Consider the following 26,902-nt stretch of genomic DNA (forward strand, 5'->3'; position numbering starts at 1 on the left):
GGAAGGAGAGGAGAACGGAAATCATGGAGGGAGAACGCAGTTCTTGGGGACGGGGCACTTTTTTCCCTGATACACGGTGTTAGTCACTCTCTGTCAACTCAAAAAAAAAAAAAAAAAAAAAAAAAAAGCATATCTCAGCTGCAAAATGCTGCCTGTGACCCCTGCAGAGTGTTAAATGTGGCCCTGGGTTGGTGAGTGCCTCTGGTCGCTGCCCCAGCCTGTTTCGGTGTCGGCTGCTCTCTTCTCTCCTGTTACCCCGCCTCGTCTGTGCGTGGGGGCATCCTGTCCCTGCCTGTCCCTGCCCCCTCCCCGTGCTGATGGCACGGTTGTGAGTTCACGAGGATAACCGGAGGGCGGTTTGGGCTTTCCCCCTTGCTTTACTCTGCCTCTCCGAGCATCCCTGCGCAGGGAAGCGCCGCTCCGGGGGGAGCTGTCAGCTCTGGCAGCCAGACACAAAGACCCAGCAGGCAACCAGCGGCTTTCCCATCCAAAACCTTCATGTGGAGCTTTTCGCCTCCTGCTAAGGCCGTGGATGGGAAGTTGCCTCAATTTAGTTTCTGCCTTTGCTACTGGCGATGGCTTCTTTGCCTGGCTTTGCCGGTCCGTGGGACGAGGAGGAGGATGGTGTGCGTGACCAGCCCTGCCTGTCCAACCCCCGTGACCAACCCCAAGGCATTACAACCTGGTACCAGGTCAGGAGGTGGCTTAGAGGCCAGGATTTTAATGGGTTTAGTTGTTACCTGCAATGTGGGCTGTGTTTTTAACTTCCCTGGGTACCTGTCCCTCTCTCCATAAGCACCTGCCTGGCTGCGCCGTGGGCCGGAGGGGAAAGCAGAGGAGCCCATTTCCTCACTCCTCTCCGTGGAGCAGCAGCGAGTGACGTGCAGAGCAGCACGTGTTATCTCTGTAGATAAGCCACGGTTGGCTTGGAAGTGTGCTTCTCCAGCAGACACCCCAGTGGGACGGGCTGGTCGCTCTCAGGGAGAAGCGGTGGTGGTGGAGGTGAAGGTCCCACTGTGAACTGCAAACACGTTACAGCACCTCGCAGAGCTTCTGGAGATGTGGGTGTGAGCAGCCCAGGCACACTCAGTTTGATCTTGGGGCCATTTTGCGCTGCTGGAAGTTCTCCTTCACTGGTGAGTGCAAGTGTAATGAGAAATTGAGGAAGTTGTCTGTGCTCACACTCAGGCCAAGAGGAGAAACGTTGGTGATCAGCTGATGGCAAGTGCTGCACTGGCTGTTCCTTGGGGTCAGGCTGTGGTTTATAGGCTCCTGAGATAAGGGGCCTGCTGGTCTTTATATTGAGTATAATCATTTTGATTATACCCAATATTTTGTATTTTGTATCATCTAGGGCGTGACTCCGTTCTTGAGTATCAGTTCAGAGAGAAAGCTCTTGGATAGCTGGTTTGTTGGTTGTGTTACCGATTTAGAGAGATTGTTTGCTGGTTTCTGGTATGTTTATAAAACTACTCGGCATCGCTGTGACTACCAGGTGCTTTTCTTACAGAGGGAGCTGGTGAGAAAGAACTTCGTTAAATTTAGGAGCAGGTGAGCAAGAGCAGCATGGTCAGACCAGCTTAGTGCCAGCAGCAGGTAACTGTACTGCTTTTATTAACTACCAGGCAAGGTGCAACATGAACAGAGAGAAACCAGAGATCAGCAAGCTGTCGGCAGTACTGGTGGGGATGGTGCCATCCTGCTTTCCTCTCTCCTCCCATCTCTGCTGGCCCGTGCAATCACCAGATGCTCGAGCACCAGCTCCTGCCACCCTCGCCTGTCTTCTAGGAGAGCACCGAGGGCTGGAGGCCCTGCGCTGCCTGGTGGCACGATGGCAAGTGAAAAAGAGCAGGGCTTTAACTTCTTTGTGGTCAGGTAGTCTCTGGCAGAGGCGATGTGTTGCCAGAGGTGCTCTAACTAAAGCTGTGTCCAGAGCCAGGACCTGCCTGTGCCTGTTGAAGACCTCGTGCAAAGCCATGGCTTGCACCTTGGTGCTGGGGCTTACGAGTGTGCTGCAGAGACAATCCCTCTCTTTCAGGCTTGCCTCTGACTTGAACCTGCCTGCAGCTTTCTGCTCTTCTTCCTCCAAGGTTTCCTGCATCCTCTTGAACATCTGCCTGTGCTTTGAGCCTCCTACGTGATGTCATTCCTTATCCCTTTTCTCCTCTGGAGCAATATTTTTGTGCTCAGTCTCTTGGGACAGGCTGCCTGTTCCTTCAGGTCTTAAAGAGCTTGCAGAGGATGGAAGAAGTCATTCTGTTTCTCTTAGACTGCTTTTTTTTTTTTTTTTTTTTTTTCTAATGCAAGACATTCATTATGTCCAGGCTGCTTCTCCAAAGCAGGGCCATGATTTGCAACTTTCCTTACACCTCTGGCACCCCTCTCTCTTTTCATCTTGCAGGCTGCATCGCCTGAGTTTGCAGGTACGAAGCCAGCAGCCAAGCACACTGTGTTAGATTTGTAGCTCACTTCTTAGTTAATGTAAAAAAAAAAAAAAAAAAAAAGCAGCAAGTAAGTGAAAATGAAGCATCGGATGGGCTGTGATTCACACAGAGCAGCAGCCTGCCAGCCTGCTCTCCCTAACCTCTTTCAGGATGGGCGGGCCACCGAGAACGTCAGCATTTTGACCCTTGAGTGAAAACGAGAGGTGGCATTTCGTGCTCCTGGAGGGGTTCATCAGGCCCTTCGGAGGCTGTGCTTTGGGACGCTGCTGGCCGTGTTGTGCGTGAGCAGGTGGAGGGGTGTGGGCAGGAGGGTTTGCCTTGTCATCAGGCAGGATTCCCAAGCTGCAGGCATGGTGGGCTGCTGGTGACAGGCTGAGATGAGCCGTGTGCTGTAGAGGACTTGGGGCTGCTCTGCCTGCTAGGAATCTTTGCCAAAGGGAACTAAATCCAAACGCCGCGGCGTTTGTGGCCGAAAGGTTCCTCAGTTCTCGGGATGAGACCTATTCAAAGATACCTGCAGAGGTGGAACTGTTTTTGGGTGCATTAAAACGTGCTCCCGGTTGACAGGTGGGGTGTAAGCGTTCAGCAGTGAGCAGTGTTTGTAAAACTTTCATTGTGGAAACGTGAAATCCACGGGGGAGGGCTCGGGGGCTAGCGGGTTGGGAGCAGCTGCTGCTGCCAGGCGGAAGCGCTCGGCTGGGCTTTCCTAGACAGCTTGAATGGGAGCCAGGAGCCCTCTCTCTCCGGGAGAAAATCCACGAGGTCAGGAAATGCAGCAGCAGCTCCAGCTCCACGCTAGGGCCCTTGGCTTGGCACTGAGATCCCAGCCCTTTTCCCAGGCGGTGCGCTCCTGAACAGCTCCCATCTCCTTGGCGTCTTGCTCAGCTCTTGGTCCCGCTGCCCTGCATGGCTTGCTGGGAATCCAGCTCTCAGGAAGGATGCTGGGTGCTGCGGAGGTGATAAGTTTGGTTTGGTGGGGAAAACACCGGGCAGTGACCCAGCTCAGCCTTCCAGAGCGCTGTTCCCGCGTGGTGCAGGACTGGGAAGCTGTGCTTTTGTGTTTTCTTTTGGGTCAGCTCTGTCTGGCCTCTGCACGAACTGCTGAGAAACGCAAACTCTTGTTTTTCCTCCGCTGGAAATTCTCACACCAGGAAAGGTTTTGGGAAAGCCACTGTCACCAGAGGTCCTGCTTTGCATCGTGGTTGTGCTTGCTCTTTTGCAGCCGTTCCCTTGCTTTTCCCCGAGATGCTGAGTGCTGAGAAGGACACGCTCTTTGTTTGTCTTCCTGCTGCTGAGCCAGCAGCTAAGAAAAGGGCTCTGGAGAGAGAGAGGTGGCTGGCTCTGACTGCTCCCAGCCCGGGCGGGTGATCGAGCTGTCTGAGTGGTTTAAGGTTGCAATCAGATGGGGATTGAAGTCAGAAAGTTCTGGCCTACTTTAGAGGAGATCTCTGCTGCGTTAGCAAATCCAGCAGATGCAGACAGGGGCTGGGCGCAGGGTGGCCGCTGCTGGTACACCGGGTACCAGCCTTAGCACCAAAAACACCCTCCCTCGTCTTCACAGGGGAGGTGGCAGCTTCTGCCAGTGGCTGGATGGCAAACACCGGGCTACCAGGAGCAGCCCTCACCCCTGGGAGCAGCGGGCTGGTGGTGTGCAAGCTCTGCCTGCGGGATGCCAAGCGAGCGGAGGGGCCATGCGTGCGGCGATGCCTGCCCTGGGGTGGCTCTCAGCCGGCAGGGCTTGCAACCCGGCAAGATTGCTATTTAAACCTTCGGGGTTTTGTAATCTTCCTGCCGTAAGCGCCGAGCTGAAGTTCCTCTTTCTCAACAGGAGGGGAGCAGGAATTTAAGGGAGGGGGGAATTTTCCCCCGCCGAAGGGTGATGGCAAGTCCGCATCGCAGCCCGATTTGGAACCGGCTGTAACGAGCCTTCCCAATTAGTGCTTTCCCTGGTAGCATGCTTCTCCCCTGTGGTCTCTGCCAGCCTTCTGTATTCCCTTACTCCATCCTCTATATTCCCTCACCTAGCGCCACTCGCAAGTTTGCACGCGGACTGTCAGGCTGAAGGATTGCAGAGCACCAAGGGTGAGGCGCTGGGCATGTTTTTGTGTTGGCTTTGATTGATTTCTTTCCCCGTTTTAAAGTAGCCATCATTACGCGGGGAGGGTATTAGGTTAAAGAGCTCTGGATGCTGCAGTTCCTCGCTGTAACCGTAGACCAAGCCTCGTGTTGTAGGTGAGGTCATCTCGTGTCTGAGACCCCAGGGAATGGGATCATAAAAGGCAGTGGATCCCGGAGGCACGGCACGGTGTGACAGAACAAAACAAATGACATTTTTTTCTGGCCAAATTTCCAGGGTAGTTGGAGTGCTGGATGGATGGGGAGAATGAAAAAAGTCCTTGACCCTTGGGACATCCCACATTTCCCCCATTTCTGGCCGTGTTTAGCAGGGTGGCATGTCTGTGAGCTTGGGAGGAGAGGCCAGGGCAGTGCTGGAGAACATCATGCAGCGAGAATTTGGTGGCTACTGCAAATCCCTGTGAAAACCACACACATCCCCAGCCTCTCTGCCTTTCCCAGCCTCCCATCTGTACCCCCTGCTCTCCTGACGTGGTGGCCGTGTCTCTCCTTGCAGGTCGGGGTGCTCCTGGAGGTCCTGAGCTGGGGTCGGCTGGAAGATGACCGAGTACAAGCTGGTGGTGGTGGGAGCTGGTGGCGTGGGGAAGAGCGCGCTGACGATACAGCTCATCCAGAACCATTTCGTCGATGAGTATGACCCCACGATAGAGGTAAGCGGCGCCGCCTGCGTCTTTTCCTAGTGCTCTTTGCTGCAAACCCCATGTGATCAGCTTCAGAGTCTGAACTCGAGCAGGGACAGTCCTCTGCTTTGTAAAGCCCTTCTCAGCTGCTGCCTGTGCATTTGGAGGTCACGGTGACCGATGTGTGCTTCCAGAGGAAGGACAGCAGCGTCTGCTGGAGAGAGGCAGCGAGGGATGCAGCAGGAGCAGGCAGAGCCAGGAGAGGCAGCACAGAACTCCTCCTTGCTGCCGCCTAGGGAGGGGTTAAAGGTTTGGGACCAACGGGCCATTTTGTGCCCGTGCTTCCATTTCTCCTTCCGTGAAATCAAAGTGAAGATACTGACTTCCCATGCAGGACATTTGGAGATTTTTCTGATGAAATGGCTTTTGTCAGAGCTCGTCCTGCAGTTTGGGTGAGGCAGGCGAAGCAGTGTGGGGTCAAGAGCCCAAGCAGAGCTGAAGACTGATGATTATTTTTTTTTATATTTTATTTTTAAGAGATCCCCACAACTCCACAGAGCAGGGAGCTCAGGGACTGTCTTCAGGCTGCCTAATACATGGTTATAGATGTGCTCTGCAGTAGGAAAAATGACACTGCGGTTCTTTTCTGCAGCTTGCAGGCTCCGTGACACAGCCCAGGGAGAGACAAAACGGGGCACTCCTCTGTCTTGTGCGCTGGGCTCTGGGCTTTTGTCCTCCTGTCCTCCTTCAGAGCCCAGTGAGTTCATCCTCCACTGGGAGGTGGAGAGATGGGGTGTGCTGCAAGGCCCAGTGCTGCTCGTTCTCCATCACGGGGAGCAAAAGATGAATGTCCAAAAGATGGATGTACTCGTCTGGAGTCAGCAGGGAGCTGTCTGTCGAGCCTGGTCTGTCAGGCTCAGTACCCCACCTGAGGGGCAGCCAAGTACCTGTGCAGGAGAGGTTCAATACTCAAAATCCACTTTTCTGCATTTCAAGTGTAAACAACAATTATTATTATTATTATTTTTTAACCTTTTAAACCCAGCCCCTTCTTCAGCTGTTTTCACTGCGTCCCCCCTGCTCGCGAGATGCTGATCACCCGCCGTATGATTTACACCTTGGGCTGGGGGAGGTTTGGGCAGGACCGCGCTCGTGGTGCCGCTGCTGGCAGGAGGAGTAAGTCCACCCTGGGAATGCAAATCACAGCTCGGTCACGCCTCTCAGACAATAACCTCCCTGTCTGCAGTCCTGGAGGATTCTCCACCAGATGTGTCTAAATACAGCTGTGGTTACCGCAGTTGTTATTATTATTATCACAGAGCCTAAAAGGTCCCAGCTGAGGTCAGAAAGCTATTCTGGTAGGTGTTGTATGTGCAGTCCCCACCCTGAAGAGCTCACAACTTAAAAAAACAAGAGAGACAGGGCTCGGTATAAAGGCAGACATGGTTTTATCCTACAGATGGGAAGGAGAAAAAGCACTTAATAACACATGCTATTACATCATTTGGCCAAGGTCACCTAGAAGGTCCGTAGCAGAGCCTGGAATTTAATTTAGGGCTCCAGAGTCTCAGTGCTGCACCTTGCATACAGACCCCGTTGCCTTCTTCTCCATCTCCAACTTCTGCGCAGGCCAGAGCAGAAGAGCTGCTCTGAGCAGAGCTGTTTTATTTTCCTGCCTGTGACTGCTGCAGGCGATTTCAGGTTTTGGTGCTCCCTCCTGCCATGGATTTATGGTGCTGGCCTCCAGGGGCCAGACCCCTCCACAGGAGGGTGGGAGGTGGCCAGCCCTGCCTTCCTCTGTGGTCTCTGGTCCTCCCGGGTCTGCTGCTGGCAGCATCCCACAGCGCGCGAGTGGGAATGGAGCAAAAAGCCAGGCTGTGTTGAGAAACCCTCCTGTTTGCCTCGCAGCTTCTAGCAGTCCTTAGCCTCAGGTTGTGTCCTGACCGTAGCGTTTAACACACACGGGGGCTGGGCACCCAGCTTGGTGGGGTCCTTCTGCTGCGCTGCAGCCATGGGGACAGCGGGGTCAGCACTGGTGATGTCCCATCTGTGTCCCTGCTCCTGCAGGCAGCCCCAAGTGTCCTCTCCCAAGTGCCTGCAATTTCTGGCTTGTGTGTGAACGTCGCTGGAGAGCCGGGATCACTTAATTTGGTCCTTGCAGCTGCTGGAGGAGAATCTGTCTGGGATCCCAGCTCAGAGCCCAGAGCTGCTGCTCGCTGTCCAGCGGGGACAGCGGGGTTTATTTCTGTCAGCCGGCACTTCTTGTTCCAGCTGGGCAGCCCAGCCCCTGGCTGTTGTGCAAGAAGATGGGGTAAGACATCAGGGGCCGAGGATGGGGAGCTGCGGGGTGTCAGCATCCACGCTGTACAGAGGGGCCATGCTGTGTGGGATGGGGTGCTGTATGGGATGGGGTGCTGTATGGGATGGGGTGCCGTGTAGGATGGGGTGCTGTGGGATGTTGTCTGCTGTTAATGTCGTGCACTGAGGGACTTGTCCTCTGGCTGCAAGCCAGGGCGCCGGGCTGGGAGGGAGCTCTGGAGGACGTGTGTGAGAGCAGCCAAACACGCACCGTCTGCCCTCCCCAGTGTCCCCCTGCTCCGAGGAGGCTGTAAATGGGAGCGGAGATGGTGTTTAATTACAGACAGCCTAATGACAGCGGCACTGTGAGCTCCCCGATCCTAGCGCTGCCCAGGTTCCCTGCACAGATGGAAGCAAAGGACGGGGATAACAGCCACGGGAAGCGTGGTCCCAGCTCACGCGCCCTGCCTCGGCCGCCCTCTGCTTTTCAGGAGGAGCCGCCGTGAAGGCTGCGGGCCCGATGCTGTGGCCCTGCCTGCGGGGTGAAGCGAGGCCTCCTTAGGCCCGGTAGCCGCCGCTGCTGTCGTAGCGAGCAGAAGGGTGGAGTCCGTGCTGGCCTCGTTCCCTTTCCGCACCGCTGCCGGTCCCGCCGGTGACCTTTGCTGTGTCTGCTCTTTGTCTGCAGGCCTATTTTTCAGGGGCAGAGCTCATCTGATAACATTGTTGTGGTCGCTGGAAGAGCAGCAGACGCTTGAAGTAGTTTTAAGCCGAAACCGTAGCCGCCACAAGCAGCTGCAGAAGGCAGAGCTGTGTCATGACGCTGTCACAGCCCCCCACCTGCGTGTTTGTCCCGCTTTTTGGCCTCCTCCTGTGGCCGAGAGTCGAGACAACTGCGCTGGGCACGGGGCAGGGCTGGCAGAGACACCCCCGGGCTGCCCCAGCAGGATCCCCGTGACGGGGAGGTGTGGAAGGAGGGAGCGGTGCTTCCGAGGAGCCCGTGTTGAAAATCAGACCTTCGGAGGGAGACCCTGGGAGAACGCTCGTGGTGATTCCCAGGGCTTCTCCCACGTGCGATAAGTTGTAATCGTCTCCTCCGCAGGGCAAGCGCACAACTTCAAAGGGCCTGGGTGCTCCTTACCTTCCCCAGAGCCCCTCTGGGCAGGGGCTGGCTGTGGGAAACACCCTCCTGGCGGCCTCCTTTATTTATTTTTCCACGTTTGCACGACACCAGCAGGTTCGCCATCGCTTCACAGCCTCATTGGTGGCGATTGCCTCTGGCACCTGATCCGTGTCAGGGGTGCTGGATGGCCGGCCGGGTTAAACACCTCCCAGCCCCGAATATCCCAGCTGCTGGAAGGAAAGCCTGGCTGCCAGGAGCCTCTGCGTGTGTGTTTCCCCTTTCTGCATGGGACTCACCACCTGGAGTAGAGGTGGCAGGGACTAGCCAGGCCTAAATAAAGTTAGGAAAACAGTCAGTGCTGGTGCCGAGGGGTGGCAGGAGCCAACCTCCCCTTGCGTGCCCTCCCTTAACACTTTCTCTCCGTCCCCTGGCAGGATTCCTACAGAAAGCAAGTGGTCATTGACGGAGAGACCTGTCTGCTGGACATCTTGGACACAGCAGGGCAGGAGGAGTACAGCGCCATGCGAGACCAGTACATGAGGACGGGGGAGGGATTCCTCTGCGTCTTCGCCATTAACAACACCAAGTCCTTCGAGGATATCCACCAGTACAGGTGAGCGCCGTGGGGAGGCCCCGTCCTGGCCCCGTCCTGCCCTCCCTTTCGCTTCAGGCCCCGCGGTGGAGGCGCTGGCTGCCAGCACAGGCAATTAGCTCGAGTGGCCGTTCCCCAGGGAAGAGAGGGAGCAGACGGCTAATGTCAGTGCCTCCGATAAAACCCATCCAAAGGGATTGCTTGTGGCCACTGGGGACTCGGTAATGTAATGTTTAAGTGTTTATGGTAACTAAAGGGAGAGCTGATCCTTTATGACCCCCTCCCTTCCCCTCCCTAATTAATGGAATTGCTTTGTTAGTGGAATCGATCTCAGCAACTTCTGCTGTGCAGGGAGCTGGGAGGGGAGCTGAAGGGGGAGCTTCGGCCTTTTTGAGGACTTGTCTGGGACAGGAGGTGTTTGCAGAGGATGCAAGGGATGGCTTGCCAGCCAGCCAGGGGCTTTTGAGAGCAGTGTAGGAAGTGACTCATGGCAGTTTCCTCCTGCTCCTGCTTGTGCCCAGCTCCCTGCTGCTGGAGCTGGCCCGGCACAGCCTTGCCTGCTGGCAGGAGCAGCCCAGATGGTTTTACGGGGAAAACCAAAAGAGTCACGTCTGGAAACCCCGAGTGGTGATCCTGAGGATCCATCCAGGAGAGGGGAGGCAGCAGACCAACCCTGGGGGCCAGGGGCTGTACTCAGCGGGTCGCCCTCTGCACAGAGCGGGGTCCCAGCGGGGCCAGGCGTTGGGGTGCCCCCGGGCAGCTGCTGAGCAGCAGTTGTGCTGCGAACGTGGCTCCCAGCTAACCCTGTAGCTCCTGGGGCAGGCACAGCCCTTCCTCGCTCTGTGGTGGGAGCTGGTGAGATGGCTCCAGCTAACAGGCGTGTTCGTGGCAGTAACTCTATACGGCAGGCTAATTTGGCTCGGTTTAGCTGAACCCTAGGACAAAGGATGGGATTTTCCTAAAGCACCTGAGGGATTCGGTAGTGTTCATCCCACTGCCTTGTGCTGGTGCCTGTGAATCACTCACAGGATGGCTTGGTTTCAAGCCCGGGTTTTAATCATGATGTAAATCACTGGCTTTAATCTCGTTTCACATGTGCTCTTTGCATTTGCACTTTTAAAATAATTTTCCCCAGAGAAATGCTCATTCTCCCTGGTTAAGACCCATTAGGAGGTATCTCTTTTCAGCTAAATGTAGCCTGTGCCCTAGATTTAGTGCTCGGGTCTGCTGATCAGGATGTTACATCGAGCATTTAAGTGGCTTTATGGCATATCTGACATACATTCAGGCTTCATTTCTGTGTTCTACTATATTAAAAAAAGATGATTGATTTTTTTATTTTTTTTTTTTGGCATGTGATGCATGTCCAGCTACTTTTGGATGGGAATTTTGAATTCAAATAAGATGCAGAAACCAGCATTAAAAAAAAAAAAAAAAAAGCTTTTATTACTTTAAAATAAAACCACGTTAATTGTCCTGGATGCGTGAGCAAAGAAAAAAAAAAGCTGTTTTGCATCCCAAGTTAAATGATTTATTAAACAAAGGAAGTTATTATCTGTCATGAGGGAATTGAGTGGATTGTTTGTGGTCATAATGGCCTTTAGGATTTTAGAAGTAGTAGATCTCGTCCTCGCCCACCTAGTTTTAAATCAGGGGTTGGAATGGAGAAGCAAGCATTACTGCATTTTTGGTTCCCAGTTGGTTCCTCAACTTTAAGTGAACTGAGCTAAGCTGAAACGAAGCAAATCCTGTGCATCTGCGGAGAAGCCTACAGCTGCCAAACGCTGGCTCATCGGCTCAGCAAACTCTGGTTGCAGGTGTTTTTTCGGGTGACTTTTACCTTTTACCCATTCAGGAAGATAACTCGATCTAAAATGCTGGAAGCATCCAGGTAGCTGCTTGGGTGTTCGTTTTTATTTAGTTCACGCCATGCTGGGAGGATGTGGTAAGCTTTTGTCTTGGTATCGATTACCGTAATTTCAAGCTGAAGTTTTAAACAGTTGCACTTAAAGAGCAGAAGCATTTTTAGTTTCTATTTCCCAAACTGCCCCACTATTCTGCTGCTGGTTACTTGCTTACATGCTACGGTCACGTTCGTTCTCCCGAAAGCCCTGCCCGAGGCACGCTGCAGCAGGGAAGCGCAGCTTGAGGAAGAAGCGACCTGTCCTCTGTGCCGGTGGGGAGTGCTCTGGAGCTTTTTCTGCCTTCACTTCAGCATCTCTTACTGTTACAGGGAGCAGATCAAGAGGGTGAAGGACTCAGATGATGTCCCCATGGTGCTGGTGGGGAACAAATGTGACCTGCCAGCCCGGACAGTGGAGACGCGGCAAGCACAGGACCTGGCCCGGAGTTACGGGATCCCCTACATAGAAACGTCGGCCAAAACCAGACAGGTAGGAGGAGGAGCACTTAACGCTCAGACCAGTGCCCCTGCCAAAATCTTCCCTTTCCTTCCCTTTTCCCCTCTTTCTTCCTATAACCCTGGAGAGCCAGATCCAGGGTTGCTTTCTGCCTGCAGCCCGTGAGTAGCAGCAACGCCAGCTGGTCAAGTCACAAACCCTTTCCCTCTCATCCCCTCTTCTGGGTGTTTGCAGCTTCTTTGGGGCTACAACAGTTGCTTCCACTGGCAGAGGGGTGAGCCTTCCCTCCAGCTGCCCTGCCTTGTGTGCGAAGGGGCAGCGGAAGATGGCGTGGCTCTGCCAGCAGCCTCCCTGATGGACAGGGGCAGGACTGACGCATGGCCACGATGACAGGGCTGTGTGCTCAGGCTGTCGGGCGAGCAGCGCTCCAGCTGCTCGTTACCCGGCATGCTGTAAGTCTCTCTGACAGCTCCGAAGTGGCGGCAAGCAGGGAAGGGAGCATGAATTAGAGCAAGCCAGCATGGGCACTGATTTACTGCCAGTGAGATGCTGGGAAAGGAGCTGCCGGAAAGTTCCCGAGCCGGCCGCGGCCTTGCCTTGTGTGCAAGCTGTGATTGATGGCCCGAGGAGCCTGTTCAGTGATGGCACCGGGGAAATAAATTCTCGTGGCAGGATCCCCAGCCCATCCCCAGGCTGCTGCCTCTGTCTCGGGGTGCCCCAGCAGGACAAACCCTGGCAGTGCAGAGTGGCAGTGTGTGCTTTGGTCTCTGCGTGCCTTGCAGACAGATCCGCTGGCATTAGCTGCTTCCCCGAGGCTAGATGCTCCATCAGGATGTTCCCCTCCCCATCAGGGCTCATGCTTCCAATCTGCCGAAGATTTGTGCTCAGGCAGCAGCAAAGGGAAGATGACAGCTACGTAAGCTCACGAGTCGGCCTCTAAATGCCTTCATGCTGCTGCAGTACCAGGAGCTCTGGCAGATAGGATCTCTGTTGGTCCAAGCCCATGGGATGGCCTAGTTTCTGCTGGGAAGACGGAGGAGACAGAGCCAGGGGAACCCCACGGCAGCCCAGGCAGTAGCCCTGAAGCAGCATGGTGCTTTTCCAGCCTCCCCGCGGGTTTGCTCTGCAGGCAGCCAGAGCACAGAGGTGGCAGGAGGGGCGCCTCACCTTCTGTCACGAGCAGGGGCTTTCCTCCTGGATGGCAGACCTTGCTCAGGCTGCCGAAAGCTGCTTAGTCACCAGGAATCCTTGGCCGTGCTGTCGCTTGCTCAGTCTTGCTCACTGTTTGGGGGCCGTGCTAGGATTCCTCTCTGTCCTCTTGGCTTGGTCTCACGCCTCCAGCTTGGCAATCCGCGCCACGTGGAGGCAGCCCGGGGGCTGGCAGGCCCAGCCCTTTTCCTTCTCAAAGCGGGCGGCTGCTACAAGCCACGTGTGTTTCCTGCAGGGCGTCGAGGATGCCTTCTACACCTTAGTGCGGGAGATCCGGCAGCACAAACTGCGCAAGCTGAATCCGCCCGACGAGAGCGGCCCCGGCTGCATGAACTGTAAATGTGTCGTCTCGTGACTGCGGTGAGTGCCACCAGCGGGGCCGGGGGGCAGTGGGGCACGTAGGAAGCAGGGCAGGGGGACTTGCCTGCGAACAGATGCGTCGGAAACCATTTCAGCGATGGCTATTTTTTAATTCAAGAGATTTCTGACTGAAATAGCATCTTCTGTCAAAACATAGGTAAGGCAAAACTTCCCACTTTCCTGAGGAAATGTGTGGGAGGAAAGGGTTGTTTATTTTTTCCCCTCATTCAGCAGAACAAATTTCTACAGAACACTGAAAAAAAATACATGTTTTTGTCATGCTTTCCCCAGGAAAGCTCCTTCCCATGCTGACCCTCCGACAGCGGAGGGATTCCGGTATTCGAGGTGTGCGTGTTCGCCAGGCTGACCCTGTAATTGCTTAGATGAGGAGCTGTGTGAGCACATCGCCTCCTAATGCATAAATCGCATTGTCCTGAGGCTTCAGAGCATCTGAATAAAATCAGATAGATTTCACAGGCAGAGCATCTGACTGAAAGGCCTCTGTTCCTCAGCAGAGTTTTCCCATTAGGTGTATCCCCAGGGATTTGTGAAGCTGATGCAATGCCGAGAATTAGCCATAAGGGGGCTGTTTTGCTTCTACAAACGGTGCGTGCTGGAGCCAAGAGGAGTTGTTCAGATTGTCTATATTTGCTTGCCTATTTTTCTTTTCTCCTCTTGTTTGTTTTTTGCTTTTTTTAAGTGCTGAATGTATTTAAGTCACTGCAATCAAGTTGGATAGCAGAATTCTGTAGTGGAAGGAGGAAGAGGCAACGGGGCTGAGCGCCCCAGGGACATACCACGTGTAAGGGACAGCTAGAGATTGTGTCCCTAGGGCTGGGGCTTGGGAGAAAAGCCTGCACACCCATCACTCTTGGTGTGATATATACTGGGGGGTCTCCCAGATGCCCCACCTGCCCCTTCATCCCTTCACACAGCTGTAAAGAGAAAGGCAGCAGTACAGCAGCGACTGTGCTCAGAGGCTCCAGCTGAAGGTGGAGGTGGGCAGCTGGTTTCCCTCCTTTGCTTTTTGAGGCAAAGGCCGCCAGCTCAGCAGAGCTCTTCCCCCAAAAAACCCCATCGCTGGCAGCGTTTGCTTCCTATGAGCAAGATCCCGGCCGAGCACCCCACCCCTCTGCTCCCCGCCGAGCAGCGTGTGGGCCCCGGGGGCTGAGCCGTGCGCCGTGCCTAGCGCCCTCCCGGCTGCCGAGAGCTCTCCAGATGTTGGGCCCCTCCAGATGTTCAGCGGCGCTTCCTCCGGATGGGGATGTGAGCACGGGGCTTGCTTCCTGCCCTGGCTCGTGGCTCACAGCACGTGGGGACGCGCTGAGGCTGCCGCCCCCTCCTGCGGGGACTGCTGGTGACCGGCGTTGGCTTCAAACAAAGGGGCTGGCCGCAGCCAGGAGGGTTTTCCCCTCTGGTTCCCTCTGCGAAAAGAGTGCCCTGGGTCAACCACGTCTTCTGCTGCCACCCTGTGTGGGTTGCTTGCATGGGGGCGGAGGAGCAGGGCCTGTTTGGGCAGCACTGGGATGCACATACAGCCCCTGTGGAGATGCACAGGCATCCTGAGATTCCTCCGTGAATTGCACAACCCGTGGCAGATCCCCCACGGCAGGCAGGAGAGGAGGCTTGAGACTAGAAGAGTGAAAGGAGAACGTTTTGCTGCGTGGCTCCTGCCCTACAGGGTTAGGTACAGCCCTTTCCTCGGGGCAGTGCAGCCCCAGGAGGTGGCTCCAGCATCACAAACTGGACACTGGGCACGCCAGCTCGCGTTAGCCAGCTGAGGACAAGAGCAGAGGAGGAGGAAGAACATCAGGACACAAGAGGAGAGGCTGCGTGTGTGGCCGGGGGAGCTCAGAGGTTTGGCTCCTTGCCCTGCTGTGGACTCGCCTTATGGTTCCCCTCTTCCCTGGAGGAGGAGGTCACCGCGGGGCAGAGGGTCTGGTGGGCCCCCAGAGCCTCACCCACTGCTCCTCAGAGCATTTGTTCCCTTCGGCACACAGGCAGAAGCCTTTCCTGGCCAGGTCCAGGCTTCTACGACGTGCATAGCCCTCAGCTTTCCCTCTGTGGGCACTAGCAGGGCTGTCCCAGAAGGAGAGGGGTGGCAGTGGGAAGGGCTGCTGTGGGTTCTGAGAGGGACTAATTAACGTCCTCCCTCTTCTCATTTCAGCTGACTGGACCGTGACTTGGAGAGGTTTCCCCTGTGCAGAGCGCGAGGAAAGGTGAAGCGAAGGAAGAAACAAACGGATCCGGGGGAGGAGTACAGGGGGAGAGGAAGAGGAGGAGGAGGAAGAGGACGGGGGGTGCATCAGCCCCTCCAAGGACTATCTCGCACTTCACCCGGGCCTGCAGCAAACGACTTTTTTTGTTTTCTTTCCCCATCCCCTCCTCCCTTTGGCCTCCTCCCACCCCCGGCAACTGTACAAAGCCACAGATTGAATCACAGTAAATTATTATTTGATGGTCTCGACAAACCCTCTGGGTGGCTGTGTCCTGCTTCCGGAGCTTGCTGCCGCTGGCGTGTCCCTGTGAGGTCTGTCTGGGGGACGGGAGGGCACGTGCCGGATGGGAGATGCTCGGGTTTCCTCTCTCAGCAGAAGGTTGCAGGCTGTGGAGGAGGCAGGGACGTGCTATTTAAAGGGGGCTTGGAGGAAAAACCCAGCTGGGTAGCTCTGGAGCCCACACGTTGTCTCCTGGAGACCCGTGTTGTTAGAAGAGGCGGTGAGGTGGGTCAGGATTGGCCTCTGCGGGCAGAAAGCTGGGAAGATGCCCAGCAGCCCCAGGCTGTGCTGCCAGTCAGGGAGGGCACTGCGGCTGGCCGGGGGGGTGGCGGGATACCCAGATCAGTGGTTACAGGGCACAAAACCTTGTGCTTTGAGGGCGCTGGGCCTTGCAAACACTTGCTGCGAAGGATTTGTCCTTCAGAGGAAGAGCTGACCCGGTTGCAAGTTGTCGTTGTCACCCCCTTCCCTATATGCACGTGTTTTCTTATGAGAAGCCCAAGCAGAACCTGCTGCTGGCCCCGAATTTTGTCCAAGTGGAAGCGTGCAACCAGCCCCAGCCTGTCCTCAGCTCTCCCCCTGGTGGCTCGCCTTTGGCCTAGCCCGCGTGAGACTTTTAGGAGCTCAGACGTGATGCCTGGAAGGGAAGGAGCATCAGGGAGGAGATCCGAGAGCTGCCTTCACCTGAGCCGGTGCCAGTTCGGTGCTTCCTTGACTTATCTTCCCTGAGCAGCTTTTCTAGCTGGGCAGGCGGGCAGAGGAGCTCCTTCCTCTACACGGCTTTGTACAGCAGCACGGGGCAATGACCGACCCCACTGCTTCCAGCAGCCTCTCCCCGCAGCAGGCTATCCTTACAGCCCGGCAGCCCCTTGCTGCCACGGGCTAATGGAGCCTGCATCTGCCCAGAAGGAGAGCATCAAAGGGGGAAGGTGATGCGGGAGGCAGGGAGCCATCCTGCACGGACCAGCCCGGGCCTGAAGAGGTTTCAGTAGCCAAGGGTAAGTAGCCAAGGCAGGTGAGGGCTGGGAGCGGCAATGCAGTGCGTGAGTCACGTAGCAAAACGGGCACAGAAGCCCTGCTCAGCCCCAGCCCACCACGGGTTCCCCGTGCCCAGCATCCCTGCGAGCAGCCTCCTGCCCCTCTGCCTGCCCCCCGGCACGCCACGCAGAGGCAGAGTGGAGGCAGGGGCTGCTTGGCCCTGCTGCCTCTGCTTTTGGCCCGGGCAAGAGAAGACTTGTGCTAACAGCCTGCTGCAAAGCGCCGTGTCAGCTGCGGGGCTGCAGCTGCAGGTTTTGGTCCAGAAGGTGGCACAACTGAGAGAGCTTGCGTGCAGCTGAGAGCAGGGCACAAAGGCACGGTATGAGATCTCCCTTTTGGAGAGGTTTCTGCACCCCTCAGGGTCAGGTTTTCCAGCTTGCTCAGAAAAGCTCTGGGTCTGGTCAAGTTGCACATGTTATCCAAGTTTTTTCAGGTGTCTTCTGATTATAAAATACTGTTGCTTGCTTGGTGTGGCACTGAGAGGTGCTAAGGATGAGCTCTTCAGTGATGCAGCATCCAGCGTCTGTGTTAGCAGCACTCCGGGCATATAACAGCCTTTCTTCCCAAGGCAGGGTCTAGCTGAAGCTGTACTCCTTTCATTTTATGGCACGCTTCAGGTGGTTCCACATGGTGACAGTGGTTGTTGGGTGGCTGGGTATGGCCCCATTTTGTGTGTGGGTAAAGCAGACAGAACTGGATCAGGCATCTTTGGGGTTCTGCAGTGGAGCTGGAAGTTCCCCAGGAGCCGGGATACACCTCCGCCTTGGCACAGATGGTGGGACGGTGCCACAAGAGGGCAACACTCAGAAATTCAGCAGGCAGGTCGGAGCTGGAGAATGCAAACCTCTAAGGAGGGCCTGCCTGAGAGGTGGTGCTTGGAGCTGGGCAGATGGCAGACCGCTTCTCCTCTCTGTGGTGGATCACACCGTCAGGAGTGAGGCAGCTGGGACCCCGGGTCAGTGCTGGTCTGTCACATCGCCTCCTGCGGAGCTGGAAGCGCAGCCTGTCGGCTTTCTGCTGGGACAGGAGATCACCAGGAGCCCCACACTCAGGTAGGTCAATGTGGAAGTCCGTGCCGAAGGTGGAGGCAGGCTGGGAGCAAAAGGAGGTGTAAAAGCTTGATGCAGCAGCTCTCCTCCTGAAATCATGGACTGCGAGGTCGCACCTTCACGTAGCAGCACATCTTTGTTTCCAGGAGCTTAGCTTCCAGCAAGGCCAGCTTCAGGGGAATCGTGGCAGATCTTCAGCATGTCAGCAAGGCATGTCAGCCGTGATCTGATAGTTAAGGTAGGCAAAATCAGATCCTACTGCTCTCAGCTTGAGCTGTTCCTTTGGACTTTGCATTTTCACTTGCTGACTTGGTGCTGGTAGGTTGGTACGGGATAACATCTCACTGGTCACGGCAGGCAGGGTGTCAGCGTTCATGAGTTTGTGATGCATTCTTCACTTGGTAGCCAAATTTCTTGGGTCTGGAAGTGTCATCAGGGTCGCAGTGTCATTACAGTGAACGTAAGTCTGGAGAAGGAACTGTTAGGTTTGGAGCTATTTAGGAATTTTCTCCGTGTGCACTTAAGGTGCATTTGCTCCAGAAGTACCTGGGATGTGGTTCCCAGACATTCCAATATTTTATAGTTTCCCTTATGGCAAGGAGTTTTTTGGCCATTTCAGTTCTGCTTCTGTGGCACGAGCTTAGGCAAGCTGAACACACCCAGGCCCTCTGAAGAGCTGAACAGCATAACAAGCACTTATGATTCATTATTCAGTTTCCATGGCAGTAAAGAAGGAGGGTGAGTCATGCTCAGTTTTGACTTGTCATCCCTGGAGCATCTCCCTGGCTGTGCAGCTCCGGGGATGGCAACTCCTTTTCCACCTTTGGCCTTGCTGCCTTGGCAGCGCAGGGTAGGGCCTCTGTGTGGGTGGTGAGGGTGTGCTGCAAGGGCAGGAGGAGAGCAGCTCTGTAATAGTGTAAGGCACACAGACCTGCACTTGGGACACAGGAGGGCACATGTCACACACTGCAGGGTCATGACTGCTGTTCTGGGAGTCATTTGCCATACCGAGCAGGGGACGTTCACCGGAGCCTGTGAGAAGCAGGTGCCCAGAAATGGGGCTGAAGAGACAACCTCAATGGACTTATGTTGGTTGAAGTCAACCATAAACACTTTGTATTTATTTATTTTGGCTTTTAGTGACACAGCAGTTTCTGATTTCTGTCTGAAGTCAGTTCAGGCTGCGTACAGGGGGAGGAAACATGGACTTTAGCTACGATGGAGGCACAGCAGCACAGCCAGGGAGGGCTGGGTGCTGCTGGACAAGGCAGCCAAACTGCCCAGCTCCTCCAGCCTACCTTCAGCAGTGGGGACTGTGACACCTTCCATTGGAAAAACAAACAAACAAAAACATTAAATATTATCTTAACCAGGCCTAAGACCTAGTCTGAGGAGAGCTTGTTAGTGACAGTACTGGCTGATAGATAGTATCTATGATAGATACTATCAGTAGCATCTCTTTTCCTTTACCAAATCTTTCCCAGGAAGCAGAAGCTAAGCTAAACAAAAACGGAAACAAAGGCAAAAGCCTTTAACTAGTATCTTCACAATGTTTTCAGGGCTTGTCTCACCTGTGTGTAGAGATCACTTCAAACTCACTACGTGGGTTGTGCATGTAATGAGAATATCCTCCAGTATACGCCAGTGATGAGGTGGCCCTGCTTGAGCTGGGGGTTGGACCAGATGACCTCCAGAGGTCCTGGAGCCCCCCTTCCATCCTTGACCATTCTGTGATAAAACTGTGTCTGGAGAGTTACCCAGCTGAGGGTTTGTGCTGTTAATTTATGTAATAATTTTTCACTTATCCCAATTGTTTAAACACAAAGCAGCACGGATCACAGTTGAAGACTGAGCTGCGTGTCACGGACAACTTTCCCAGCTCAAATATGCAGTCCGGGTCCTCATCCCTGGACACGATGCTGCTGGCGTGTGTGCGGGCTGCGTGAGGAGCCCTGCGGCCCTCCGCTGGGCCGGGGCTGCCTGTAGTCAGTCAGTCAGACCCAGTCCGTCCCAGTCCGTCCCAGTCAGTCCCAGCCAGCCAGCACGGGCAGCGCTGGGTGCCACAGGAGGGGACCCCTCTTTCCTGGAAGCCGCCCCGCTATCAGGCGGCGCTGCCCTCACGCCCAGCGCTATCAGCCAGGCGGCGCGGCTGCGGCTGGAGGCGGCGGCGGGCGCGATAAGGGGCGAGGCGAGGCGAGGCGAGGCCGCCCCCAGTGCCCAGCGCTGTGGGGCCGCCGCCGGCCGCCATGGGGCGGTGCGGGCGGGGCGCTGTGGGCGCTGTGGTGCCGGGCCCCGGGCACGTGGTGGCGGCGCTGCGCATGTGAGGGGCCCTCCCCGGCCGCCGCGGCTCATCCCCGCCCGGCCCAGTCCCCGCCCGCCCGCCCGGCCCCCGGCGCAGCGCCGCGCTCTGCTCCGCTCCGCTCCGCTCCGCTCCCCTCAGCGGCTCCGCTCCCCGGCGCGCAGCAGCCCCGCAGCGCAGGCAGCAGCCGCCGCCGCCCCGGCGCCATGGTGAGGGCGGGCGGGGAGGGAAGCCGGGACGGGACGGGACGGGAAGGGAAGGGAAGGGACGGGAGGAAGGAGGTCGGGAGGGCGGCCCCGGGGGCGGCGCGGCGCGGCGGGGCGAGGGGCTGAGCAGGCCCGGCGCGGCTCGGCTCGGGCCCCGCGGGCTCCGGCGGCCATTTTAGGCTAATTTTAGCCCGCTGCGGGGGGACGGCGGCGAGGGGGCTCCGGGAGGGGGGCGCCCGCTCGGCCCGGGGGGCTCCGGTGCCGGCCGCGCTGCCGGCCCTGCCTCCCTCCCTCCCTCCCTCCTCCCCTCCTTCCTCCGCGCCGCGAACAAAGCGGGGGGAGCGGCCCCGGCCCCCCCCGGGACAAAGCCGGCGCCGCCCGCAGCTGGGGGCTGGGGGCTCGGTGCGGGCAGCGTTTGGGCGCCGGGGCTCTGCCAAGGGCTGGGTGGGGGCGGCAGGAAGGAAGGAGGGCGCCCGGCCGGGCGGGATGGGGCTGGGGAGGCTTTAAACGCGGTGTCAGGGCTGACACAATGCAGGAAGCATTTCTGCTGCTGCTGGCGGAGCCTGACAGCACGCCGCAAAGCCAGGGGCATGACGGCGCGGGGTATGCGCTGCTGCTGTAGCGGTTGTGCCATCGGGGTGGAAAAAAAACCAACAAAACAACAAAAAAAAAAACACCCCAGCCCCAAGCTGCAAGCCCCCTTGTGCAGCTCCCTGCCCCCCCAGCAGCCCCCTACACGGCCAGGGAGAGGAGGCTGCTGCGGCAGCACGGCTGTACGCCCAGCTCTATAAAAGCCCAGCTCTGTAAAAGCGCCGTGCAGGATTAAAGTTGAAGATGCCGAGTGTGCAGAATTTGCCTTGCCTTGTATCTTCTGCACCGGTCCCACTGAGATGACTAAACTCGTGGTGTGCCCAGGTTGAGTATAGTGTTTTTATTCTTGCAGGGCGGGTGGGCTTCTTTATCTAGTGCAGTGGGCTGTCGTCTTGCTTAGAGAGTGTTAATTTTTGGTGTTTAAGTTATTCCTTTGATCTCGTTTTACAGGCTTCTGGAGTAACAGTGAATGATGAAGTCATAAAGGTTTTTAATGACATGAAAGTAAGGAAATCTTCAACCCCAGAAGAGATTAAAAAAAGAAAGAAAGCCGTTCTCTTCTGCCTAAGTGATGACAAAAAACAAATAATTGTAGAGGAGTCAAAGCAGATACTGGTCGGTGACATTGGAGATACCGTGGAGGACCCCTACACAGCCTTTGTGAAGTTGCTACCACTGAATGATTGCCGATACGCTTTGTATGATGCCACATATGAGACAAAGGAATCTAAGAAAGAAGACCTGGTATTTATATTCTGGTGTGTAAAAGCAAAGCTCATAGTTAAAATTGAATTTTCGTGACTTAACACTGGGTGACTGAATAACTGTTTTGTTGGTGGTGGGTTTTTTTCTTTTCTCTTCTCTTTAAAGGGCTCCTGAAAGTGCGCCTTTAAAAAGCAAGATGATCTACGCAAGCTCTAAAGATGCCATTAAAAAGAAATTTACAGGTATGGGCCTAAAATCGTTTCGGTCATTAGCTGCAATGCCGTTCAGAGGCTGAGGTTCTCATAAACGTCCTGTTGTCCGTCTGTCTTTCAGGTATTAAACATGAGTGGCAAGTAAATGGTTTGGATGATATTAAGGACCGTTCAACACTTGGAGAGAAATTGGGAGGCAACGTGGTAGTTTCACTTGAAGGAAAACCCTTATAAAAAGACAGACAAGTGCCATCTGGATCTAAGGAGCTTCCATTTCTGCAGCTCGTTCAATTGGAATAGTATTAGACTCCCTTTCCCCTTCCCTCCTCAAAAAATAAGTCCCTTCCCTAATGCCCCTGAAGGAGATGTCATTGTTAAGCAGTCTACCAGTGATTGCCATTAGACTGTTTAATCCTGGTAGTTTTATGTAGGATCCAAGGAATGCTTTCACGTCACACTCTTAGCCAAAACTGACGTTGCATGCATTCCTTGCAACATGTACAATGAATGTGATAGTTAATGTGAATAGTCTAGCAGACAGCAAAGGGTAAGCTAATTGAATGCCTTGAAAGTATTGTCCACTGGTCGGATGGTAGACTCTATACAGTATTACTTACAGTTGCACTTGATTGCAGTTCCATGAGGCTCTTGTGCATTCATACACCTCACCTGCCTTGACAAGCCTATTTTTGTGACATGGCAGCACACAACACTATGCATTTAAAGCACTTTTTTGTAATATGTTTGACCCGCCCCTCCCCCCCAAAGGAATGCCAATTAAGTTGCTGTAACTGTGTCATCAAATTATTGTAGTACCTCAGTTTCATTCCTGTTACATGCATATCTTTATAAATGAAGTAGCTGTTACGATGCCTTTTGTTTTCCATTGAATGTACACTACTGATCAGGAGTAGAAGTTATCTGTTTACCATGTGAGTCTTGAAACACTAAAGTTTTGTAAAACATCAGTCATGATGGCAATTTCTGTATTAAAAAGAGCCTTAAATGGAACATTGTTTTTGAGATCAAAAACTGGCCACGTTGCAATAAAACTTGTGGCTTATTACAGAATGTTGCCTTGTTTTCATTGGAAAATACAGTTTTTAAGTATGTTTAATTTAAGCATATTTCAAATAACTTAACTTCTGTGGAAAGTATTGTAAAGTTAAACAATCATTAATCTCATCATAAATAATGCAATTTTTTCATTCCTAATCATGATTTAGGCACTGCTTTACTATCCTTTGTGGCTCTATTCCGATCACTCGATGCAGGACCCGTTCCTAGTTTACCGTTATAGAAGCTACCGCTACTAGAGACCATTAGCTCCACGAACCACTTGTGTCAGGAACTCAGAAATACCAAGTAATAAACCTCACAGTGTGTTCTGTACCTGAATGTTCTTAAAGTTCTACATGTCAGAGCAAAACCGTACGTGAAATCTTAACCGCTCTCTGTCTGTCGATAGGGTGATGTGTCGTGACAACCGTACGATATGCAGCGTACGAATCGGTATTTTTTTTTTTTGTTTCTTCAGTGTTAACGCTGACTCGGTACAAGAAATATCCTAGATGAACTGTTAACTTCTATGTAAATAGAACTGGAAAGTGTTTGCCACTACCGAGGCTTGCACTGGGGACATGTTTTGGCTGAGGGCCAAATAATGCTCTCCTTATAGAGAATTTGATCTGCTCTGTGTGAGCAATCCTCCCTTAGCCAGAGCTATTTATGGCAAACACATGCTTTTGTATCTTGTCATCGTTATCCACAAATGGCAAAACTGGACATGATTCTACTGGTATGCATAAAGGCACTCTGTTAGGCAGCCAGTCACAGCTGAAATGTACATGCTGCTAGAAGGAATGCTCTTTATCATTACCTTATTTTAAAAAGTTGGTGGAGTAGAACTGTTGAGCTTTTAATTATTGGCCTTTTATTTTCAGTTCATAGCCCTTTTTTCAACAACGAGGCAGAGAGTCATCAATTTTTATTTTTATTTTTTTAATTGTAAATAACGTAATGGTACTGCGTTTAGGCTTTCTTGTCCTGTAGAACTTTAAGACTTTATTTCAGGCTTCTAGCTATCCCCATGACTTGCACACCTCATTGTGTTGGCTGTTCTATGTAGACTAAACTTTACTAGAATTTAACTAAAAAGGCATGATGACCACTGACTTATTAAGTGTATCGATGAGTCTTGGTTTTGTTCTACAAAACTCTCCTTTCAGGTATCTTTTAAGGTTGAGAAGTAACTGATGGTATGCATGTTGTCTATATATAAGAAAAAGAAAAAAACAGCTTTTTATTCCTCAAAATAGTCTATTTCTGATCATTCATGTTGTGTGCAAAGCCCAGTTTAATGTAAAGATCTACTTTGTGCTTTATGTTTAACTTGAGTTCAGTATAATGAAAAATCGTCTTTTAAGTGATTTTCACAAGGTATAAATGGTTTCTTTAGAAAAAAAAAAAGCCAAAACTGAAAATGTTAAATTTTAATAAAGCATTTGAATCTCATTTTAGACACTAAACTTTTTTTTTTTCTTTTTTTTAAGCAGTACTGTTTAAATTTAATGTTTGTCTCTGCTGCAAACAGTCTGGAAAGATGTCTGTGGCTTCTAAGTTGAATATTAAAAGTTACCTTTTTTTTTTTTTTTTTTTTTTTAAACTAGCTTTGTTGTATATGCACTCAGTCCAAGTAGATACAAAATTGAAGCACAAACTGTATTTATGTACGATTCAGAACTCCTACCAAAACAGGTTTTGGATCAAAAAGAATCAGCTTGCTTTCAGTTTGTTCTTGAAATGATTGACTGATGTGAGGTCCAATTCACATGGCTTTATTATTATTATTATTTTTTAAAGCAACAATAAAGTGCTACAGAACTGTTACTGTTCAAATTATAAAACAAATGAGAGACAGCTGGCATCTGTTCCAAAATGGGTTGTCAGCTGTTGTTTTCTGTCATTATGCAAAATGGTGAGGGCCTCATTGTGATCTAGAAGTGGAGGAAAATCCTCTCAAGTTGAATATCTTCTGTGTATCTCCATGTCGACATGACTTTTGGGTATCTTGGCTTCAGTTACTTTATTGATAAAGAAACGTTAAATGCAATTTTCATGAGAGTAGCATGTGCAGAAATGACATTTTTCTTCTAAGAAATACTTCAAAACCAGCAGTTGTTTTGTTTGATTTGGTAAATCCTGGAAGAGGTATAGGCATACAGGCTTGATTTCTCTGAAAAGGGCAATTAAGTCCAAAACGAGGGTGACGAGGTGAGGTTTGTGGTTGTGGCAATTTTGGAGATGCAAAATTTAAACTAACAAGGACTTCAGTGAACGAATCATTCCTAGTCGGATCACTGAACAGACCTGGGCTATGTTCGGTTAAAACCCAGAGTGTCAATTCCTCCAAATGGAAGAGTCTTTTCCTGCTCAGAACCAGTAATGGAATACAGCAGCAATCAAATTGCCACAATTTGATGATAAGCTTTACTCTCTTACACCAATTCCAGTATAAACCAAATTTTCATGTCTGCCTATTTTCATAAACTTTGTAATTTCCCCTTAGTTTGTGGTGGAGAGTTAATGACTGTAGAGTGAAAACATGGCACTAATGATGGATGAAAGATCATCAATGTAGCACCTGTCTTTAAGTATTGAATTTCTTTCAAATATTTCTGAATTTGAAAACCTGGTATAAATAAAATTAATTTAAATGTCTTCAGATGTCGAGTGAGTTTTGTGTGGTAGGCAGCACCTATGCTAATCAGTTTGCTCTTGTCTTTGGATCGGGAGCAGTTCAAACAACACAAAAGGACGTGTTGTGGAGTAAATGTGTGGAGTGAAGCATTTTTGTGATGGATTTCTGCTGCAGCTCATTCAGTACAATACCCAGTAAAAGCCAGCATCGGTAGCTCTGGAGGTAGGTGTAAAGTATTTAGTGGGTAGATGCTGGATAATCTTCTCCCTGTGTTGGATCCCAGTTAATACCTTCAGAAAATTAGCTTTTTGTTTTTTTGTTTGTTCGTTTTGAAGGTAGCGAGAAGTCTGTCTATGCTGACAAGACTTTTTTTTTAATACTTTGAGGAAAGTGAGCTGCTGAAATGTGGGAAAGGTGACTGGAGTAAGCGGGAAGTGATCAAAAGATTGCCTGTTTGGTTCCAGTGGTATGTCTAGTGTTAATGTTTCCTAGATCTAGGAGCAGCTTACATAGAACTGAGAGAGTTAATCCTGTGCACAGAGATCACTAACTAGTAAAGAAGTAGCTTCACCAGGTTCTCTGGTAAAGGCATGCTTTCACACTAGATTAGCAATCTTTTTACCATTTACCTAACACAAACTGTGTGATTGTGTAAGGGGGTATGTATGAAAAAAAAATATTAAAATAAATGGAAGGTCTTTTATGAAACTAAGTCTTTTTATAAAAATTACTGCTTAGGTCAAAAATCTTTTCATTTTTGCTATGTTCATATCCAGCGTTTGATACCCTACTGAATTTGGACGTTTTCCTACCCCACCCCTGTGCTCTTGAATTTACAGTAACCCCCATACATACCACTGTTCATTGCATTGCCCATCTATGCAATCTACTGATAACATCTGAAAAAAATAAGTGAAAAATTAGAGCCTTTGATAGTAAGAAAATTCAAATGGTTAGCATGATTTACAGTGTTTATTTGATGTTACACCTGTCTTTTTGGACTGTAAGGTTTATGGCAAAAATGTACTATTTGGAGGCAGTAATTTTGATGTTGCCCTTTTAGTATCTCGTGGGTTAGTATTTCTGCTGTCAGCTTTGTTTTATGGTTACTTAGAAAACTATTTTTTTGGAGAAGGAACTTGAAGGTGCTGATTATTTTTAAAAGTTTCTTAATGTCCATTCAAACAATAAGGAAAGAAATGTGCAAACTGTTTCCCACTGCTAGCTTAATTTTTATTCCTGTGTGAACAGGCTTAGGAATGTGTATGTAGCTGTAATCATGCCTCCTCTTCCACCTCTTTATTTTTAAAAACAGCTGTGTCACTGCAAATCCCTACCATCTGCCCACCATCTTCTGTAAAGCTTTACGGACAATCTCCACTTGTACCTTTTAGTATCTATTTTTCCCTCTCTTGTTTGTGATTGTAGATTTGATTTAGAAAAACTAAATGCTGTAATATTATGC

The 26,902-nt window shown here is 52.2% G+C and overlaps 2 protein-coding genes across 2 annotated transcripts in view; both read left to right on the forward strand.

Annotated features, from left to right (window-relative positions):
- Window positions 1–15,610, forward strand: part of HRAS (HRas proto-oncogene, GTPase) — a 36,231-nt gene extending 20,621 nt beyond the window's left edge. Inside the window, exons 2-6 of the mRNA XM_084287358.1 lie at window positions 5,077–5,230; window positions 9,053–9,231; window positions 11,444–11,603; window positions 13,015–13,139; window positions 15,307–15,610. Of these exons, the coding sequence (XP_084143484.1) occupies window positions 5,120–5,230; window positions 9,053–9,231; window positions 11,444–11,603; window positions 13,015–13,134 (570 nt within the window). The 5' untranslated portion in view covers window positions 5,077–5,119 and the 3' untranslated portion in view covers window positions 13,135–13,139; window positions 15,307–15,610. The remainder of the gene's footprint in view (window positions 1–5,076; window positions 5,231–9,052; window positions 9,232–11,443; window positions 11,604–13,014; window positions 13,140–15,306) is intronic.
- Window positions 15,611–20,099: 4,489 nt separating this feature from the next.
- On the forward strand, window positions 20,100–25,457 carry CFL2 (cofilin 2). Its single transcript, XM_084287552.1, has 4 exons — window positions 20,100–20,232; window positions 21,271–21,578; window positions 21,691–21,767; window positions 21,859–25,457. Exons 1-4 carry the CDS (start codon window positions 20,230–20,232, stop codon window positions 21,969–21,971), a joined length of 501 nt encoding a protein of 166 aa, XP_084143678.1. The 5' UTR covers window positions 20,100–20,229; the 3' UTR covers window positions 21,972–25,457.
- The last annotated feature ends 1,445 nt before the right edge of the window (window positions 25,458–26,902 follow it).

The sequence above is a fragment of the Netta rufina genome (genome assembly GCF_964035555.1).
Source record: "Netta rufina genome assembly, chromosome: 5".
Classification (NCBI taxonomy): Eukaryota; Metazoa; Chordata; class Aves; order Anseriformes; family Anatidae; genus Netta; species Netta rufina.